This window comes from Nematolebias whitei, chromosome 20, assembly GCF_014905685.2.
Source record: "Nematolebias whitei isolate Nwh7 chromosome 20, NemWhi1, whole genome shotgun sequence".
NCBI lineage: Eukaryota > Metazoa > Chordata > Actinopteri > Cyprinodontiformes > Rivulidae > Nematolebias > Nematolebias whitei.
Window position 1 is genome coordinate 21,556,147 of NC_056517.1, and position 18,012 is coordinate 21,574,158.

Below are 18,012 nucleotides of genomic sequence, written 5' to 3' on the forward strand. Positions count from 1 at the left end.
GAGTTCAAAGACGCTCAAAGCTCAGCTCAAAGCTGGCAAGAGAAACTGGGATGGGCAGTTGTTTACAGTCAAAAGTTGGTTTGAATATTGTTAATAATCCACCACCGCACCAGCCTTATGGCCGCGGTGCGTTAAAATACAGACAGTTCGGTGGTAATAATTCCGTCGAGGCGCTGGACTCACCTGGAGACATCCAAGTCTCTGTGATGCAGATAAAATCCAAATCGTGCTTTTGAAATTAGTCCCTGAGGATAAAACTTTTGTTGGTAATAGATCTTGCGTTGACCAAACACATCCGGATACTGTCCAAAGTGGACCCAGCAGCGGTGGAGGGAGTGCGCGCCAGTGGCCACAGATTTTCAATAACGGCCCCTCCGGGTCGGCCCGTGCGCCACACCAGCCGACAACTCCCGTTGTTTACCTGGTGCGGGCACGCGGGAAGCTGGCGATGGAAACCCTGACCACCAGCTGGAGAGGAAGATGCAGCGTGCAGTGCTTTAAGCTTTACCAGACGCCCAGCACGTTTTCCCCGGCGTCTGGAGCGATATCTCCAAGCAGGCAGGTGAGGAGCACCATGGAGGTAAACAGGCACGTCCACCAGCAGCGGGGGAAGAGGGGGTGGTCCAGTGGTACGCTCATATTGATCCAAATAAGCGACTTCGGCGGCAGAAAATCGAAGATCCAGAAGCTGTTGTCGGTCATACACCAGTAGCAAGTTTATGTCCCAGATGAAAAACAAACAAAACACAAATAATCCGAACACAATCGTGGATTGCAAGCCATGTACACGGGCGCCATCTTACTGGAAGTCCAAAATGATACCATTCTTAAACTGCAGTTGTGAGCCACACAAAATCACTCCAAAGGCCGTAAATGGCCCTTGGGCCATAGTTTGGACATCCATGCATTACAGGGTACAGGTATTATAATTACAATAAATATTATGTCCAAGATTAGTTAGATTGGTGTTCAGTGTTGCAGTCTTGAGTCTGCTGGTTCAAGTCCAGGTTGTGTTAGGAAGTGCACCTGACCTAAACATTTCTAAATCTTTCATGTGAGTTTGCTCGAGTGACCCCTGCAGACAGGAGTAGCTAGAAGAGAAACATATACAGTATGTCCATTGGTACCACAGGGTTAATATGGGAAACTTAATAATTAGTACCATAAATGGTTGCTTGTTTTATAAGGTGATAAATTTGCTATATTTTTTAGTAAAACATGGTTTTAACTAGAGCCGTTTGACTCTGTTTAACCAGTTTGATTTTTAAAGAAGGTTTTGGGTTAAACTTTACCTTCCAACAAAGTATACAAACATGAGATCAAATATCTTTGTTCCTAGCTTGAGAGCATAACTTGTCTTTGTCATAAAAATAAAAAAAAACTATATTACTGTTTTAGACTTGGTCAAGATGATTTAGGAAGGAACAAAAGTAAAAATTAGTTAGTTTTTTTGTTGTCATTCTAATGTGTGCTTTCTACTCTGCAGGACATTGATGAGGAGATTGAAGCAGAATACAACATCCTCAAAGCTCTTTCTGACCACCCGAATGTTGTCAAGTTTTATGGGATGTACTACAAGAAGGATCAGAAATGTGGGGACCAGCTGTGGCTTGTACTGGAGGTAAAGTCACTTATCAAAGTCAATATCTGTCATTAGTTTTAGTTTTAAGTCTTGTGTCTTGCCCTGGCAGATATAAGCAGTGGTGCCCTTGTGTGACCAGGGATTGTGTAAGAGTGTTAGCCACCACAGGCATCCCAGGTGTTTATTTACTGCCTACCTGGGGGATTTGGTTGAATGCCAGTTGGCATCATGGGGGTGAGGGTTAGACGTTGTGGGCTCCCTGCTGTGAGTGGCAGAGCTGAAGTTGTTTCAGCAGATTACTTTATACGATTAAAAGACAGAAGCTCAGGGTGAAACGCCTCAGTTGCTGTTGATTTCTGATGTTTAGGCTCATGGTATATTGAACACTATTTTCATGCACTTGCTGATGTAAGGGCAAAAAACATTGAGCTGGATTTTTTATTAAACTTCAAGAAGCACTGTGGTGCTGCTGCTTTCTGCACATGAAAAAAAAGCATGGCCTCCTGTGCCCTGCTTCTCTAGCTTTCATCAGTCATTGCCTGCTGTAGCTCTTTTGAAATGTCAAACTCTAGACAAACATATAATAGAGGTCAACCTCCGGTGAAAAAAACTGTTTGTGAGGTTCAGCACTTCAAACAGCAGTTATTGCTCTGTTCTGATGCTCTGACCATGTAGCTTTTGTTTGTGCTTTGATACAAAGCAAGACAAACCTGGAGCCAAATGATAAACTACCAGAGGACTGATCCAGGAAAAAATTAAATAGTTTTTGTCCTTAACGCCTTTGATTAAGTAGTTTTATTTCTTTGCTGACTCCCTGTCAAATCCAGAATTGAATTCAAAATCTTACTTCTAACCTACAAACCCCTCAACAGCCTAGCTCCATCTTATATAACAGATCTTTTTGTTCCATATTTTTCTAACAGAGCACTTTGCTCTCAGACTGCAGGCTTACTTGCAGTTCCTCGAGTTTCCAAAAGTAGAATGGGAGGAAGATCTTTCAGTTATCAGGCTCCTCTCTTGTGGAATCAACTTTCAGTTTCTGTCCGTGAGGTTGACACATTATCCAGTTTTAAGACTGGGCTTAAGGATTTCCTTTTTGATAAATCCTATAGTTAGGGTTGGCTTGTTATGCTGCTAATGGCTTAGACTACTCGAGGACAAACTGACCACATTTCTTATAATGAATTGTTAAATTTGGATAGTTTGCATATCATATTTCTATCTTAACATGATTCTTGACCTGCCATTGTGTATCTGTTCCTACCAAACCCAGTCGGTCGAAGCAGACGGCCGCTTGTCTTGAGCCTGGTTCTGCTAAAGGTTTCTTCCTCATCAGGGAGTTTTTCTTTTCCACTGTCGCCTTCATGCTTGCTCAAGATGAGAGTTCTGTGATGGAGTTAAAGTCAAAGCAATCTGCTCCTCTGATTAATAACGTTATTAACTTTATATTTCTATAAATGTTTCTGTTCAGCGCCCTGAGACGACTTCTATTGTGACTTGGCGCTATACAAATAAACTGAACTGAATTTATCTTTCTATTTAATTTATTTGAGTTTCACTTGTATTTGGATGGCGTGTCGGAAAGGAGCCAGTAAAGGAGAAGAGAATAATCACCAAGCTAGGGAAATGTGTTAAAATTTAATTTAAAATCACGTCTCATTTTAAAATACAAAAATCTTTCATCTGACTAGAAACTTTGTAACATTTTGACCTTTAATTTCTGTTTGAATTTAAGATAAATCTTAGCCAACTAGGATTCATGTCAGAAAGGCATGCTGTGATACAGAGGATTTTAGGCATCTAGTTGAGTGTCGTCTGCATAGAAACGGTACATCATGTTTCTGAATCTCATGGCTTAAACCTCAACTTCTTCCATTAATGAAGCAAAATACTAAACTTTACTGACGTGCCGTCTCCTCAGTGCACTCATGTATGTGCATAATAAAATTTACAGTAAGCAGTAGTTTCAGAACAATAAGACAAAGAAGACCTGTATAAATGCTGTCCATTTTGGTTTTTATAAAGCAATCCTTGCAAATAGTGTTGGGGCAGGGCAGCTGATTTGGGACCCGAAGGTCCTATGGGTTCGATCTCCAGTCATTGCACATCTCGTGGTGTCTCTGAGCAGGACACCTTCTCCCAAGTTGCTCTCCGGGCACTTTCCATAGCTGCCCACTGCTGGTGGTGGATGGGTTAAAAGCAGAGAGCCAATTTCACCATTGTATGGGAACATACAATGATGACAATCCATAACACATTATTATTATTATTAAAAACGATTATGGGGAGAAATCATGTTTGATCACTTGCTGACAACAATGTGGACAGCCTGCCCAGAAAATCTAATTTGAAAAACAAATATGATTTGCCTTCAGATCACTGGATAGCCACTGTGTTCTTCTACAGCTCACAGTTTGCTTTGCAGAATTTATCATTTGCAATGCAGTTGCTAAGCTTCACATTGAGCTAACATGTAAAACTGTCTTCTATGACAATTTTTTGATATTTTAAATGGATTTTTTCATTTTTGTTTTGGCTTTTGGCTCAAGCATATGATCCATTTGCTAATGACATCTCGAAAGTAACATGTGCACTGTTCATCTTTCTGCTACAGGAGCAGAGTTTCTATATTTGTGTAATCCAAGCTTTGAAGGTTCTGCATTAACAGCAGTAATGTTATGCAAAGCCAGAAGATAGTGTTCACCTCTCCATCTTGTGTTTCTTTCCTTTCATCACTGTCCTTCCTCATGACCTTTGCACAGGTTCTTGCAGTTACTTCGCCTCGGGGCCAAGCTGTTAAATGAATACATGGAGGTTCGTTATTGTTCGTGTAGTTTTAGTGTCCATCATGGTTGATGTTAGCTGAAAGGGATTATTTCCTTTGGTTGAAGATGCAAATGTTGCATGAGCTGTGTACTCTGTGGCTGCAAATTTCTCTTGCAAATGTCTGCAACCAGCAGCATAAATCTGGTCAGTCATGCGGCTGAAATGTTTGCCTCATAGTATCTGTGGCAGCATTGTGTATATGTGTGCACATCATTGCAAGTGCACATGTAGTATTTGGGAGGTTAAAAAAAAATACCACGCAAACAAGGTGGTCATTTACCATGGTTACTGTCCCTCCTTTTGAAACTGTAATTTTCCATCCTTTTGCGGTGCTGAGGAGCCTTTGCACTGACAGCAGGCTGCTCATTATGAGCCCAATTCATACAAATTGCTTCCCCTTCTTTGTTAGTCTTCTATTGAGGTCCAGGAGCTTTTGGCTTTGCCTCTGTGGTGCGTTCTTTTATGATTGCAGATGTGGGCAGAAATGAACAATCTTTCATGCACGAGGACTTGCTTAGTGAAGTTAAAAACACTTCCAAGACATCAATGATGGAGGAACTTTTGTTCTCTAATTGGAAAAAGGAAGCTGATTTGGGTGTACATTTCACCCATGTTTCATCAAAGCAAACTCTAAATGAAGGTCAAAGACGCAGCCTCTTCTTCTGAAAACATCTTCATCATTCTGAAATGCATCATGCTGACATATCAAGCTCAGTGCATTGAACATATAACATTAAGCATAAATATGGTTTTAGCTTTATGTGGACTGCAAGCGTGTAATAATGTTGATCACAATGCATTTAGTTATAGCTATGGAATAATAATTTTTAATTGTTTGTTTTCGTACTGACACTTAGTCAGGAATGGTTGCAATCCTTAGCTCATTTGAGACCTTTAGCATCTTTTTTCTGTACGGAAGGAACTGATCTAAAGTGTTTAAGTAATTAATTAGCTTGTGTTCTTAATTAGTCATCTGACTTTAAAACAAGAAATGTGAGCTTGAGACAATCGTTAAATACCCACTGTTATATTTTTACATAATTGTTTCCCTACACTTTAGTTTAATTTAGCTGTTGTTTGGTAAGTTTAGAGAAAAATCCTTTTGAGACTTATTTAGAAAGTTTACTGAATTGACGGTAAAAGAGATAGTTTGGTAATTTTTAAGTTATGTTTCCAAATAGATGTCAATACCTTATCAGACTATTCATCAGTCATATAGAAGAGAGACTGGAGAAAACTATGTTTTTGTCCATAATTCAAATGGATAATTGTCTCTTTTGTAGCATTTTTAGGCAAATACACAGCTGCTGTGAAGGAATAATTTTTACATTTGCACAGATTAAACCTTTATACTTTATCATAAGACCATTTGTTCTATTAGTCCTTGTTTTCTCAACCAATCAACATTCACAAAAAGAACAAAACAGAGAAACTTGAAGATGCTGCTGTTTGCAGTGCTGTATTGGTCACACGATATCAGAAATACTTTCTTATTATCAATAATACATGAGAAAAACAAAACAGTATTTATTATTATGTGTTTGGATTAGGTTGACATAAATGTAAGCCTTTGTTTCAGATAATCCCATCTGTAAATTTTGAAACCAGCACTATTTTCTTTTTTCTTGCTCATCTCCTTCTGTGGCACAGCAGCCTCAAGTAAAAGTCAACTGTAAACTTTTAGTCTTTCCAGTGTCTTCAGACATCCATTATCAATGAGGTTTAAAACTTTAATCCTTTCTTGGGCTTTTTGTCACGATCCTCAATGTTGGAACCCAATTGCAGAGAGATGAGTGAGGCAGGAGTTCAAAAACCAAAACAATTTATTTTTTTAACAACAAAACAAAAGGCTGTCGGTGCAGCAAAACTTACTTTTGGCAGATTGGATCAGAAATAATGCAGAGCAGATCATCAGGGGGGCAGAAACCAGGCAAGGCAGAAGAGGATTGTGAAGTCAGAGAACATAGAACAATCACCGGACAAGGAGTGAAGGAAAGAAAGGCTTTTTATGTGACAGAGGGAGAGTTAGTAATGAGAGCACCTGGGCAAGTGGCTGATGAGGGACAGGTGTGAATGATAAAGACTGAGTGGAGAAGCAGACTGAGGAATGAGAGGAACATAACAGAAACAGATAAACAGAAAATCACACACAAAGCAGAACAACAAAAAATATAAAAAGCAGACAGAGACAGAAACTTGAAATAGAAGGAAATGATTAAGACTGTGGGATGATAGTTTGAAGATATAAATGTTGGTTTCTGGTTGCAGCTTGAAGGAGGTGGCAGAGGCTTGGCAGATGGGGGGGCAGCGGGGGCCGCTGACCGTGACACTTTTAATAAACTATGCTGGAGAGAAGATACCAAAGTCTGAGTAAGCAAGAAAAACTTGCTAAAAAAAAAAAAAGTCAGGTCCTCTGGATGGATTCTTCTTGTTGAAATGTTTCATCTTTTATCCAAATGTCTTCATCCGTCTGAGGAGCTGCAACAAACTCAGTCTTATAAATAGCACCTTCTCATAGTGAATCAACCAGTTTGCTGGTGACAGCCAGAACTAGCTGTTCACATGATCAAGGAGGACCATCAGCCTAATGACCGATCATTGGTGCCCTGATGTCCGCTTGCTATTCACAGAGTGCTGAGTGATATTAGCAATAACAGCATTGTAAGAGGGGGACAGCTGTTTAAAGATGGAAGGTTTCTCTTCACAAAGATGGCCTCCTTCACTCCTCTCTCAATCTAACGTTCCTCTCTATCAAGGATGTGCACACCTTCATCCTGAAAGAGTGACCACTGGTTTGATGAGTGTAGACTGCAGACCTGATGATGTTGATCTTCTGTGCTGGGCCATCCTTTTGGCCAGTGGCTGTTTAGTTTCCGGCCCTGTGATGGACTTGCGACCCGTCCAGGGTGTACCCCGCCCCTCGCACAGTGATTGCTGGACATGGGCACCAGCGACCCCCGTGACCCAAAATGGAATAAACGGGTAAAGAAAATGGATGGATGGATGTTTAGTTTCCCCGGTGTAAGACTGATCACCCTCCTGACACTGAACAACATACACAATATTACTCTGTTTTCCCTGGGGGACTGGATCTTTGGGATGGACCGGTCTTTCTACCTGGGCATACATCAGGATAGAAAAACTTGCATTTCCTGCAGCATGAATGCTCATTGCTGAAGGATTTTGCTGAAAGTTGCTGAAGAAACTGAAACAAAGTAAACATTTCCATAGTTTTACTGTCACTACTTGTTTAATTTGAACAGTTAAAAATGTAGCCAAAAGTAGTGCAAGGATTTGCTAAAATCCTACTGAAATGCCAGCAAAAGATTGTGAAAAATTGTGGCCAGCCTAAAGCACACCTATGCAATAATTGTGCTGTCTAATAAGCATCTTGATATGCCACACCTGTGAGGTGGAGAAGTGCTTTACACGCATTTGTGAACATTATTTAAGAAAAAAGCCCTTTTGTTTACATAGAAAGGTTTTTGATCCTTTAGTCCAGCTCATGAAAAATGGGAGCAAAAACAAAAGTGATGCAGTTAGGGGGGTGGGGTGGGGGGTATGTGTGTAAGTAAATAAAGTATTTTACCAGAAACGCACATCAAAAGATGACTAAAGACTGTGTTTAGCTCTTTTCATCTTTTAGACCGTTTTATCTACTTTTGCTCGTCTTTGATGGACTGTTTTCATTTACATGACTAAACAAGCACCTGATCTCATTTAAAATGGAGACTATGCCGCTCATTATACTGTGTATTCATCTTGTGCTTGGAAACTAACAGCTCTGTTAGAACTAACATAAGACGAGGATTAATGAATAACATCTTAATATGTTGGTGCAAACAGCAGAGCTTGTAGCATTTCCAGGTTTTCTTGTTGCAATAATATCTAATTAACAACATTTTCTGGCAGACTATATCATAATTATAAAAGGAGAATTCCTTGAAGGAACTCATGTCAACACTCACCTTCTCTGCCAAGGTTTTAAACTACAAGCTCATTTGTATTCCCAGTATGTGTTGAGGATGACTTTCAGCTACCGCGCCATAGTCTGGCTCAATGTCTGTAAAACTGACTGAGTTACAACTCTTTTTGTGTTTGCTAAGGTAATTAGCTGTGGGTTGACTCCAGTAGTTAATAGATGGAGATGAATTTGCGATGGCTATTTTTGAGAGGTTTATTTAAATTTAGCCAGTGGTTCATTATTTTATTTTATTTTATTTTTTCTGAAAGAAAGGCAGAACAGTAGACACACAGGGGCAATTACAGATGACCCAGTTTCCATGGAGGTGTTCACGGACGGTTGGAAGGAATAGATCTTGGAGAAGCTGTAAGCCCGACTTCAGCATAAGTAATCAAAAATTGGGTGTTTGGAGTCACCATGGAATGTACTAGCGAGACTGTAAAGGCAGACGCGAGTTCGACCTTGACCCAAAACAATGTTGAAATCTGAATCTGGCTCTGACCTTGGAAGGCTGACTATCTCAATTTCTCCTTGGATGTTATGGAAACAAGACACTCTGCTCCCCTCTCCACCCCCTCCCTCAAGGACATGGACCTGTGTCAGAGCTCAACCGAGCTGGCTGATAAACAAACACCTCTTATCAGGACTATGGCTACTTGGGTGCTCTGGACTGTGCTGTGATACAACTTCCCCTCTGGCCTCCCTCATTGCCTCCCCTGGTGCAGCAACCTAGGAGATGCAAAGGTGCCAAAGGACTGTGTCGCTCACCTGACGGCCGTGCTGGGACCCCCACCCCCTACCCAATCTGCACACATACGTATTATGTCTATTTACAGGTATGTTGCTTTTTTTCTGTGCTGAGGTAGTTTATTGCTATCTTACACTGCGTCCTGTGTGTCATGGACACAGTGTGATAGATTTTTTTTATACCTCCTTCCTTTACACATGTTTTTCACTTTCCTTATCTAATGAAAAGGTGGCGCTGCTTTCTGCGGCTGCAGCATCAGACATCTTGTCTTCCCCATGTTTGTTGTTTTCTTTTCTTGATGAGATGTACTGAAATGAAATTTACCTTTGGCATCAATAAAGTGTATTGATTGATTGTTGGCAGTGGGCAAAACTTAATATTATATAGTAGTATTAGTAGCAGTTAGCATTCTGTTCTTTTACTTGTTCACAGAGTCACTCCCTCACCAACACACAGTCAGATATTACAAAAACAATAAAACAACTTTTTGTCTTATAAAAGTTATTTAAAATACAATTCAGACTTTTTAAATAGTCCCAGTAATCAAAACAAGAAAAAACATTTATCATAAGATGAGTTGTGCAGGAGTTATTGTTCTTCGCAGGGATTTTTTAAAAGGAGTTTGACAATTGCTGTAAATTCCCAATAATGTGAAGTGCTAATTAGAGGCTGCTCTAGGAGACACAAAGCACCCAGTATCAAACCCATTTTTATTACTTTTACAAGATGAGATGACATGGATAGTCCTAAACATGACAAATCTGTCAAGTTGATACAAAGGTAGACAAGACAGCTGATTCCATTGGGCTTTAAGTGAATCTACATTGTTTTGTCTGTAAACTAGTGGATTTCTGGTGGTCATGTTGAATTTGTGCTCACCAACGTTTCTCCACAGTCTTATAAAATCTAAAATACAACCACGGTTTAGACTTTGTCCTCTTAAGAAGTTTAAAAATCACTGGTGAACTTTGGTTTCTGCTTGCAATCGAGGTGGCTCATTTGGTAGAGCTTTTGCCTCAGTGAGAAGGTTGCCAGATCGAATCTTGGTCGAGGGCCTTTCTGGGTGGAGTTTGCATGTCCTCTCTGTGCATGCATGGGTTTTCCCCTGGTAATCCAGTTTCCTCCCACAGATCACAAACATGCATGTTAGGCTGATTGGTAACTCTAAATTGTCCCTAAGTGTGAGTGAAAGAGTGAATGGTTGTTTGTCTATGTCTCCCTGTGATGGACTGGAGACCTGTCCAGGGTGTCACCCGCCCCTTGCACAGAGACTGCGGGATACGGGCGTCATTGACCCTCGTGACCCGTAAAGGAAGAAGCTGGTAAAGAGGATGGAAGGATGCTTGCAGTATTGTTAAACATCAAAAATGTTTCAAATGTTTTTTAGAAACCAAAAATTAAACATGAAAACTCCTCCAGTGAATTTTGCAAGAAGAAAACAGTAATTGTTACATCCTTGCGAAAGCCTATCAGTTGAAAAAAATAGGCGCTTTAATGCTCAAATGTGGGCAGCACGGTGGCGCAACTGGTAGAGCTGCTGCCTCCCAGCGAGCAGGTCCTTGGTTCAAACCCCCATCCAGGGGCCTTCTGGGTGGAGTTTGCATGTTCTCTCCGTGCATGCGTGGGTTTTCTCCGGGTGCTCCGGTTTCCTCCCACAGACCAAAAACATGCATGTTAGGCTGATTGGTAACTCTAAATTGTCCCTAGGTGTGAGTGAGAGAGTGAATGGTTGTTTGTCTCGTTTGTCTCTATGTGGCCCTGTGATGGACTTGCAACCCGTCCAGGATGTACCCCGCCCCTCGCACAGTGATTGCTGGACATGGGCACCGGCAACCCCCGTGACCCAAAATGGAATAAACGGGTAAAGATAATGGATGGATGGATGGATGCTCAAATGTGATTCAGTTTAATTTTAATTGGCGACCAACCTGTCAAAACTAATTTAGGTCACATGTACACTACGAAAAATTGCTATTCACATTATTCTAACAAAAAGCTACCCAAGCTGCCCTCGATGGTGAGAACATCTCTATTAATGATGTCAAAATACAGGAAAGAGCAGTCTTAGTTGGACTAAAGTTTTCTATCAAAATATATTTTTATGTCTTTTACCATTTCCTCTTAGGTTTTCATCAAACAATCAAAGTTGATCCTAATTGTTGGAGGTGCAAACAAAGCAAAAACATCTCTGTTTTCAACTATATTTGATGTAGTGTGGATGTGGCCATAGTCTCTACTAGATGTTTACCAAAAACTACAAGTACTAATTTGATTTGCAATATTATACACAGATTTATCCAATTATGCATATTTACAAATTGCAAGTCTCAGTCCTGCACAATGACAAAATCTATTGTAATGAAAATGTTTGTTTTCATAAAGTCCTTATTGTGATTAAGGGTGGCAGTAACCCTTTAACAGTGCTGAGTTCATGTGGGGTTTTATGGTATGGTATGGTATAAAGTTTATTAATTTAAAAAAATACAAAACAATTCCATAACAATATAAAAAAATACAAGAGATTAAAAATGAAAGGCAGCAGAAAGAAGAAAAAATCTTATTATATCTGCCCCTTTTTTCAAACAATTAGTTCAATCATAATAATCTTCAAGTAACAGAACAAAATGAATAACTCTTTTTAATTTTTCTAATTCTAATACAAAAACACACTAAGCTACTTCATATATATATTTTTAACAATCCAGCTTTGATCTTTTTCTTAAATGTACACATTGACTTGGCATTTTTCACATCACTCACTAGACCATTCCACAATCCAACTCCTTGGATTGAGGTAGACCTTCCCTTCAGACTAGTTCTGAAGTTTGGTTTGACAAATATCTCTATCCCCTTAAGATTATAACAACTTTGTCTTTTAACAAAATTTCTTTGGATATTTAATGGTAATGTGTTCTTTTGAGCCCTATACATAACTGATAAAATACTATAATCTACCAAATCATGGAACTTTAATAACTTCCGTTGATAAAATAATGTGCTTGATGGGTGACTGTAATGCTTTCTGGTGATAATTCTTATAGCTCTTTTCTGTAAAATAAAAATAGGTTTTGTAAATGTTTTACACGCTTTCCCCCAAACATCAATGCATAGATTAAATGTGGAACAATGATTGTGTTATACAATATGTACAGAGCTTTATCATTTAATAATTCCCTGACTTTGTATAGTACTGCAATAGATTTAGCTATTTTTGTTCTTACAGAATTTATGTGATTTTTCCATGTTAGCTGTTCATTAATGATTACACCCAAAAATTTCATCTCATTAACTCTACAAATCTCAGCACCCTCAATTTTAAATGGATCATCAACAATTCTCTTTTTGTTACTAAATATCATGTATTTAGTTGTACCTAAATTTAATGATAATTTATTAAGTTTAAACCAAGTTTGTATTTTATCAAATTCTGTCTTCATCAATTCCCACATCCATTTTACATCTTTACCCAAACAAAAAAAATGTGGTGTCATCTGCAAAAAGGACACACTTGAGGAGTCCTGATACATTCACTAAGTCATTCACATATAAAATAAATAACTTTGGTCCAAGTACAGAGCCTTGAGGAACTCCACACGTGATATTGCAGAGGTCAAATCTTACAACATTTATTTGTACAAACTGTTTCCAATCTTTCAAATAGCTAGATACCCAGTGTAACGCTGGTCCTCATATACCATATTTATTTAATTTTTCAAGGAGAATAGTGTGGTCAATAGTATCGAATGCTTTTTTTAAATCAACAAAAATACTAACACAATATTGTTTTTGATCGACAGCAGTAGTTGTTTGTTCTATTACTTCCATGAGAGCAATTGATGTAGCGTTATTTGCTCTAAACCCATACTGACTGCTACTTAGAATGTTTTGTTTAGTAATAAATTTATCTAATCTGGTCACAAATAGTTTTTCTAGAATTTTTGAAAATTTTGTTTTAGATCTCTAACAAGTGATATGCCCAGCACTACTAACCTGAGATCACTAACGTTTAGCTCCTCTAAATTCAAACACCAGAACTCTAGTTAATATGGGTTTGAGTGTCTGCCTTGTGCAATTTAATGATGACAGGTGATATGGCAGCAGTAATGTGCACTGACTGAGCTCTGCTCATTGTTAGAGTCCTGTCTCTGAAAACCCTCTGCGGTATTTTATGCTTGACTGCAGTTTGTCTGCATGTCTGGTGGAGGGAAGCAGAACTGATTAAGGTCCTCATGTGGCAGCTGAGATACATACCATCCATCCTGCACTGCTCCTCTGGCCTGCTGATAGACAGCTGGATTGATAGAGGAATAGAAAATAGACATTAAGCCTAGCATTAAAAACTTCTGCCAGCACTCAGTCAAGGCCAACACACTTCTTTACTGTCAGCTGTGTTGAGTTTTTACCGAACAGGTCATCTGGACTGATTCAGCCCAGGGGTCGAAGACTCTGTCTGAACTCACTGTGAGCAACTCTGCATAAATAAATCAAGTGATAATCATGACTAATAACGGCAAAAAGATCAATGGAGAAAAAGTTTTAATGCAAATATATAGGTGAAAATGAGACAAAACACATCCATTGAAGCACATTACATCACAGAGTTAACCTTTTCTCCATGTAAAGACTAACCACAATAAAAAAGTTTCACATGCCTTAAAGTTTTTAATTCCTCTACAGTAGTGTTCTCTTATTTTTAAACTAATTGTGTTTCCCCATGTTGACAGGTTTGGAGAGGATGAGTCTAAATTTACATTTATTTAATCAGAGTGAACAGAGGACAAAAATGCACACGTAATACTGCTTAAAATAATGAATTCTGCTAATGAAAAAAGATAATTGCATAAAGCACTTTTTGTCATTTTGATGCATTATAAAAGCTCCTTAAATGCAAATGAGGGTTGAAGTTTGGGCTTCACAGTGGCACTGCTGATCAGTGTGATTGCTTTGCAGCAAGATGGTTGCAGGTTTGAATTCCAGCTCTCACTTTTCTGCACAGAGTTTGCATGTTCTGATTTTCTCTCTTGCTCATTTAAATGTGGCCCTGTAAAAAAAATTAAATAATAATAATAATAGTAATATACACACTTGAGGTGTCTGAATGTATAGTACAAGAAGTTTACAGCTTTCAACTTAAAAAAGTATATTATAAATTGTATGATTTAATAAAAGTTCAACCCCCAAATATTTTTATTAAATTTTATCTTATTATTATTATTATTACTGTTTTGTACAAGAGTGAGTGCACAGATAGAAATTAAAAGCTATTTCTCCCAATAATGCAAATTATTTTTAGTATTGCCTTTTTATTGAAACATTATTGATTTTTTGATTAGTTGCTTTTTATGGATGGATAATTGTTAGATGGATGGGTGGATGGAGGGATGGATGGATGGATGAATGGATGGATGGATGGATGGATGGATGGATGGATGGATGGATGGATGGATGGATGTGTGGGTGGATGGTTGGATGGATGTGTGGGTGGTTGGATGGGTGGATGAGGGATGGATGAATGGATGGATGGGTGGATGGATGGATGGATGGGTGGGTGGATGGTTGGTTGGATGGATGGTTGGCTGGCTGGATGGATGGTTGGATGGATGGATGGATGGTTGGATGGATGGATACCATACCATTTTATTTATAGAGCACTTAAAACAGTGACAAGGCCAAGGCCAACCAAAGTGCTGTACAGACAGAACAACAGGTAACACACAAAGCAAAATACAAAATGAAGTAAATTAGAACTATAGACATAAAAACGATGCATCAGTGTGTGACGACTAATCAGTGTGGAGCATACAGGTTCAAAACACAGATCATCTGGTGTTGAAAGCTACCAAATAGTAGTGGGTTTTTAAACGGGACTTGAAAACCGAGAGGGAGAGGGACTGTCTGACAAGCATAGGTAACTCATTCCAGAGTCTTGGTCCTGCTACAGAGAAGGCCCTGTCCCCTTTGCGCTTAAGACGAGTTCCTGGAACCGTGAGGAGCAACTGGTCCGCTGACCTCAGGGAACGTGGTGGGACATACAGTTGTAGCAGATCAGAGAGATGCAGGGGGGCGCAAAACTGTTCAGTGATTTGTAGACATACAGGAGTATTATGAACTGGATTTGAAAGTGAACCGGTAACCAGTGCAGTGAGGCCAAAACTGATATAATGTGCTCTCTTTTGCCTGTACTGGTTAAAAATTGGGCTGCTGCATTCTGGACCAGTTGTAGTCGTGCAATGAAGGTCTGACTGATAACAAACAAGAGCGGATTACAGTAATCAAGCCTAGATGTAATGAATGCATGTATTACTGTCTCTAGGTTATTTTTGGACAATATGGGCTTCAGTTTATACAGCCGCCTCAGTTGGAAGAAACATGATTTAAAAATCATGTTTACGTGACTGTTAAGATTCAGGGAAGGGTCCTTTATCACGCCCAGATTATTGACTCTTTGTTTGTCTGACAGGGTTAGAGCGGAGAAGTCGATACAGTGGTTTGTGATAGTGTCGTTGGGAGGGAACAACATGACTTCAGACTTCTTTTCATTGAAACTTAAGAAATTTAAAGCCATCCAGTCCCTGATGTCAGCCAGGCAGTCGAGCAGAGGTTGAATAGCGCATGTGCCATTGTGTCTTAGGGGGAAGTAAATTTGACAGTCATCGGCATAGAAGTGGAAGGGCATGTTGTGTTTCTGGAAAATAGCACCAAATGGCAGCAGGTATAAAGAGAATAGGAGGGGACCCAGGATGGACCCCTGCGGAACCCCCCATTTAAGCTCTGCCGCTGCAGAACTAAAATCCTTGATGGAGACACAAAAGGATCTGTCAGCGAGGTAGGATCTGAACCAATTGAGGGCTGACCCTGTGATGCACACCCACTGCTCCAACCAAGCAATGAGGATCTCATGGTCGATGGTGTCAAAGGCGGCTGTGAGGTCCAATAGGACAAGCAGCACAGAATTACCAGTTTCAGTGGTTAAGAAAATTTCATTAAAGACCTTCAGTAGGGCAGTTTCAGTGCTGTGGAGAGGTTTAAAGACAGATTGGAATAACTCTAAGATGGTGTGACACTCCAGGAAGCACTTCAACTGGGACTCAACTATTTTCTCCAGTAGTTTTGAAACAAATGGGAGTCTGGAGACAGGCCGGAAGTTGGATATGACTGAGGGGTCAAAGTTTGTTTTTTTCAGGAGAGGCTGGACAGCAGCATGTTTAAAGGGTTTTGGCACCATGCCAGTGGATAAACTACTGTTTACTATATCAAGAATGGATGGACCTAGAGTAGGAAAAACCTCCTTTAGTAGTCGAGGGGGGACCACATCAAAGGGGGAACCAGAAGGTTTCAAGCTGCACATGACCTGCTCTAGAGAAGATAGAGTGATGGGTTCAAAATGGTCAAATGGAGCTACAGATTGAGGTGGGATGGATGGGTCATGAGTTGGAGGGGAAATGAGAGCCCTGGTGGTCGCAATTTTTTCCAAAAAGAGAGTGTAGGAAGTTCTCGCACAGCTCAGTCGAGGCTTCCAGAGGTGATGGTGCAGTGAGGTGGAGAACAGAGTTTAGGGTAGAGAAGAGGACATGTGGGTTACGAGAGTTTCAGGTAATTATATCAGAGAAGTATTTGGATTTAGCAGCTTTCACTGCTTTCTGATAACGGTGCCAACTCTCTTTAAGTATTTGAAAAGAGACCTGCAGCCTGTCTTTCCTCCACTTTCGCTCCGCCCTCCTACATTGCTGCCTAATGACCTTGGTGATGTCACTCAGCCAAGGTTCTGCTCTGAGTTTTGATTTTTTGGTTTTAACAGGCGCAACATGATCCAGAGTCTTTAAGTAGACAGAGTTGAACTGGGATGTCAGCTCCTCACTAGTGGTGAGAGACACCAGGGGCTGAATTATCATTTCAGAGTTATAAACATCTGTGAAACGTGCGGCAGTGAAGTGATTAATGGCCCGGCTACTACATGCAGGAACACATGACTTAGGAATTAGATGGGGGAGGGTGAACTCAAACCGGACTGGCATGTGGTCTGAAAAAACATTATCACCAATTTCAAGATTACTAACAGTCACATCACGAGTTAAAACAAGGTCCAGTGTATGTCCGCGTTCTTGGGTGGGACCGTTTACATGCTGAGTTAGATTAAATGAGTCCAATAAATCTAAAAAGTCCTTAACCAAGGACTTCTCCTGACAGCACACGTGCAAATTGAGGTCCCCACTAATGAAAACATGCTCATATTTTGGTGTGATTTCAGCCAAGAAATCAGAAAACTCATTTATGAAATCCTTAGATCGAGGTGGGCGGTAGACAAGTGCAAATAACATCGGAGGCGAGTGGCCGATTTGGTAGACGCTCAGCTCAAAGCTGGCGCGGGAAACTGGGATGGGCAGTTGTTTACAGTCCAAAGTTGATTTGAATATTGTTAATAATCCAACACCGCGCCGGCCTGATGGCAGTGGTGCGTTAAAATACAGACAGTTCGGTGGCAATAATTCCGTCAAGGCGCTGGACTCACCTGGAGACATCCAAGTCTCTGTGATGCAGAAAAAGTCCAACTCGTACTCTTGAAAGTAGTCCCTGAGGATAAAAGTTTTGTTGGTAACAGATCTTGCATTGACCAAACACATCCGGATACTGTCCAAAGTGGAGCCAGCAGCGGTGAAGTTTATGTGCCAGATAAAAAACGAACCAAACATAAATAATCCGAACACCATCAGCAGAGGTGGATTGCAAGCCAAGTACACAGGCGCCATCTTACCGGAAGTCCGGTATGGATGGATGGATGGATGGATGGATGGATGGATGGTTGGATGGATGGATGGATGGCTGGCTGGATGGATGGATGGCTGGCTGTATGTATGTATGTATGTATGTATGTATGTATGTATGTATGTATGT

General features: G+C 40.1%; 1 protein-coding gene across 1 annotated transcript in view; it reads left to right on the forward strand.

Annotated features, from left to right (window-relative positions):
- LOC119426747 (myosin-IIIa-like) overlaps positions 1-18,012 on the forward strand; it is a 45,659-nt gene that overhangs the window by 14,954 nt on the left and 12,693 nt on the right. Inside the window, exon 2 of the mRNA XM_037694328.1 lies at positions 1,487-1,621. Coding sequence (XP_037550256.1) covers positions 1,487-1,621 — 135 coding nt within the window. The remainder of the gene's footprint in view (positions 1-1,486; positions 1,622-18,012) is intronic.